Consider the following 4,089-nt stretch of genomic DNA (forward strand, 5'->3'; position numbering starts at 1 on the left):
GATAACATTTGGAGTTTATCATGTGCGTTTCATTGAAACTAGAACAGACCCTTCGAGCTATGGGCCAATCACGTTGCTACCATCTTCAAGGAAACGACCTCCGACAAATGTCTCACACAACGGACTTCTTCAAAACCTGGCGCTGGCTAACTTCCCGGGGTATATCTTATGGTAAAGAATCATCACCGTTAGTTTCGAGTACATCTTCCTCCTCAGAGCTAAAAACGATTTCAGCAGGTGTGCCATAAGGTGGTCTCCTCGGCCAAAACATGTACAGAAAAGGTCCTTTGTGGAAAAACTTGGGACCCGAGCTGAAGAGGTTCCTGCTGGTGACAGCGTCGAGGACCAGTGGACCGTCGTTAAGAACGCTTTCATCGCTACTAGCGAGAATAACCTGGGTGAACTGCACACCCGGAGAAAAGAATGGATCTTAGAGGACATCTGGAAGAAATTATGATCGAAGGGACGCCAAAATCGCGATAGAGCGGCAAAGAACCGGGAGGGCAAAAGATACAACCCGTAGTCGGTGTCGTGCCCTCTACCTAGAAGAAAAGCGCTCGTGTTGACGGGACAAGCGAGCGTGAGCTGAGTCTCTTGCTAACGAAGGACTGTGAAACGCTGCAACCGGTAACCTTCGCCTCCTCTACGATGCATTATGGCGCCTAATCGGAGCAAGGATGAGTACCAAAATGCCTGCGAAAAATGGTCAGTTGATAGCCGAGTCTACTGATCAGCTGAAACGCTGGTTTGAACACTCCGAGCAGCTGCTCCAAGTGCCCGCGAACAACCAGTTACTAACACCTCAGCATGAGCCGCCTCCAGTGAGACTCATTTTTCGTGATGCGAAGACGCCGTCATTGCGAGAGATGGAAGCAGCAATCGAAAATACAAAATCCGACAAAGCTCCGGGGTCGATCGTATATCAGCCGCGATGCACAAAGCTGACCCTGCACTATCCGCAGAAATATTGTATCATTTATTCGTAAATGTCTGGGGAACCGTAACATTTCCGGTCGACTGGATGCAGGACATCCTTATCAATCTTCCAAAGGAGGGGGCCCGAATGAGTGCCACAGCTGGCGAGTCATCATGCTGCTGTGCGTAGTTCTCAAAGTTTTGTGCAAGGGAATCCTCAACTGGGTCACGGAGAAGCTAGATGTGACACTCTGACGGCAGCAGGTGGTATTTAGAGCTGGTAGAGCCAATAACGACCACATTGCTACGCTGCGCATCATTATCGAGCAGATCAATGAATTCCAGGAGTTCCTCTTCCTGGTGTTTATCGATTATGAGAAAGCTTTCGACCGCCTTAACCACGGCAACCACTGGCTCTGAGACGCAAGGGAGTTCCTGATGAACTAGTCGTTCTGGTATTAGCGCAGTACGAGGCCTTTGCGTGTAGAGTCTTGCACAACGGGGTATTGTCTGACCCAATCCGGGTCGCGGTTGGTGTTAGAAAAGGCTTTCACCAATTCTATTCCTCGCCGTCAGCGACGAGATCATGGTGGGCACTATCGACCGTGAACCGAACCGTGGGCTGGAAAACTCAACAACAGCGGCGTTCTGATATGCAGAGTAAGCTTGACGACTAGGTAGCACGCTCTTCCGCGGCCCGCCTGAAAATAATTTGAGCAAGATGAAAGCTTTGAGTGTTAACACGGTCTCGCCTTCCAGATTTAGAGTAGCTGGGCAGGCAGAGAAGAGAGTTGAGAGTTTCCAATATCTTGGTAGCCAGATTGCGTCAGATGACGGGACCAACATCGATATATGCGCACGTATCAAGAAGGCGAGGGGTGCTTGTTTGAAGAAGACATGGAGGTCAAATCAAATCAGTCACCAAACCAAAACTATGATCTCCAATTCCAACGTAAAATCAGTGCTGCTGTACGCTTGGGGCGAATGAGCAGAGAATACGCGGAAGCTTCAGGTATTCGTGAACCGATGACTAAGGGATTATATAGCTGATGGCTGGTGGCTAGACAACTGGATCTCAAATGACGCGCTCCATCGTCGTTGCCAGAAACCGCTGATTTGAATATAGATCCAGGAGCGCAAGTGGCATTGGGTCTGCAAAATCTGCAGATAAGCACTAGACTGGAACCCGCAAAGACATCGCAGAAGAGGCAGACCTAGAGGTTCCTGGCGACGGAATCTCATGAACGAGTGGATAGGAGGCGACCCAAATTTGACCTGGACATGGATCAAGGCGAGAGCTGCGGATCGCCCAGGATGGAAGCTTCTAACGAAGGCACAATGCTCCCAGTAAGTAAGTAGTCACACAAGAAATAAAATGGAATGGGATAAAATTTCGTTGAATTTCAACATGGAGTCTTGTCACCATAGGATCTCTGAGGAACGATTCAGAAATATTCTTCAATATTTCTGGAAGTATCTAGATAAAAAAAACTGTCTAAATTTTACAGCGATTGACTGCAATTACAGAAATGGACAAAACAGGCAATGCAACAGGTATATTTCAGGATGAAGTTTAAAAAGAAAAAAAGAAGAAAAAATCATTAAAGCTATTAAAAATGAACTTTTTGATTAACAAAATGCTTGCAGCTGAAAACGTGTTTTGGGCGCAGACAATAAATAAGCTATGCAACGGCTCGTATATTTTCTATCAGTTATTTATATAAATTTGATTTATTATATATTTTGATTTTTGATTCCAGTTTTCTATTCCAAACATGGTATTGGTGAATAGATGCGTGCAGTTCATTAATTTGTCCTCTATACAGTTTATGATAGACCCTTAGTTCGGAAATTGTTTTCTTGTTTCGAATGCTTTGAAACTCCAGATGATTTAACGTATAAAGCATGTTTTGTTTTAGCTCTTCCCTGGCGAGATGTTTCGGATCCTGAAAACAGCGAAACATTTAATCTGAGTACTAACAAATGTCTGAAATTACCTTTAATTGTTTACTATACATCTGCAAACTTTCGCATGACTTCAGGGTATCCAAAAGGGGCTGTAATTCTATGTTTTGCTGTTCTCTGAGCATTTGATTTTCTCTGTTGATTTCATCAATCAGCGAAAGCAACGATTCGATTTGCTGCTCGCTATTGCTAAATTCTTCAATGCATTTATCTGCTGCTGCATCGACATGTTTGCTCTGCGTTATGTTCTCCATATTTGCACCACTTTGTGACTCATCCGTTGGATTTCGTCTGATTTCAGATGAGGTGGCTACAACCTGCTCAGCTTGGTGTCCACAATTGCACAGTTCTTCGGCGGATGTCGAATCTTTGTTCTGTTCCTCAGCGAATGTTTCGCATTTTAAATCTGTTTGCGGAACATCCAGCTTCTGTTCTTCCGGTTCTGGCGCTGTGTCTTCAGCAGGGTCATCTTTGTTCAACTCTTGAAATGTACCCCATTTTGCAGAGGATGCTTTTTTCTTCCGCAAATACAAAGGTAATTGACCAACCTGGTGAATTTTCTTTTTTGTCTCTCTATCTAATTTTTTTATAATCAAAAAAGTTGGGCTCCTACCGGAAACCGACCACTGTGGTCTCAAATCGGGTTCAATTTTTCTATTGTCCAAAAGTATCCGTTTTGGAATTCTTGAGCTTTTCATTGGTATGCCGTACCTTTCTCCTCAATTAATTGGTTGAAAAAGACTGTCAAAAACATAATGGTTGCTGTTTTTTTGAATTTTAATTTAGATGTACCTATTTGAAAAATAGTAGCGGTATACCGAAGAGTACACTGGAAGATCAGATTAAAAAACGTTACTCATTTACACAAAAGTTGTAGCAGTATTTTTTTTCCAACGAAGAAGAAATGATTATCGTGGAATGGAAAAGTATGAAAATGTCAAAAATCTCAGAAAGTAGGATTCCCTCAAAACCCATCATCTCAGTTGAGGATTAATTAAAGACACCTGGAACTTTCGAAGAATGTTGTTAATAACTTGGTGCAGTGGTGAGTTGTGAACGGAGTTGCACATGGTTTCAAGCAGAAGGTGTGTATCTAATGGTTGCCGAAATTTTGGACATTTTTGATGACTCTACAAGGGTCTACAATATGGATGATAGAGCAACGCGTTATTGCACCGAAAGGAAACAAAAACGTGTTGATTTTTCCCA

At 43.7% G+C, this 4,089-nt stretch overlaps 1 protein-coding gene across 1 annotated transcript; it reads right to left on the reverse strand.

Annotated features, from left to right (window-relative positions):
* Positions 1–1,152: 1,152 nt before the first annotated feature.
* Positions 1,153–3,578, reverse strand: LOC129766192 (uncharacterized). Its single transcript, XM_055766702.1, has 3 exons — positions 2,913–3,578; positions 2,691–2,861; positions 1,153–1,425 (listed from the first exon to the last, which is right to left on the reverse strand). The coding sequence occupies exons 1-3, from the start codon at positions 3,576–3,578 to the stop codon at positions 1,153–1,155; spliced, it is 1,110 nt and encodes a 369-aa protein (XP_055622677.1).
* Between the last annotated feature and the right edge of the window lie 511 nt (positions 3,579–4,089).

The sequence above is a fragment of the Toxorhynchites rutilus genome, chromosome 2 (assembly GCF_029784135.1).
Source record: "Toxorhynchites rutilus septentrionalis strain SRP chromosome 2, ASM2978413v1, whole genome shotgun sequence".
Classification (NCBI taxonomy): Eukaryota; Metazoa; Arthropoda; class Insecta; order Diptera; family Culicidae; genus Toxorhynchites; species Toxorhynchites rutilus.

What these genes read in the sequence shown, in the direction of transcription:
- LOC129766192 (XM_055766702.1), bottom strand. Translation starts at nt 3,578, where the DNA reads ATGAAAAGCTCAAGAATTCCAAAACGGATACTTTTGGACAATAGAAAA. An exon ending in TGTATAGTAAACAATTAAAG is followed by an intron (nt 2,862 to 2,912) that starts GTAATTTCAGAC and finishes CGCTGTTTTCAG; the next exon opens with GATCCGAAACATCTCGCCAG. An exon ending in CATCTATTCACCAATACCAT is followed by an intron (nt 1,426 to 2,690) that starts GTTTGGAATAGA and finishes GGATTGGGTCAG; the next exon opens with ACAATACCCCGTTGTGCAAG.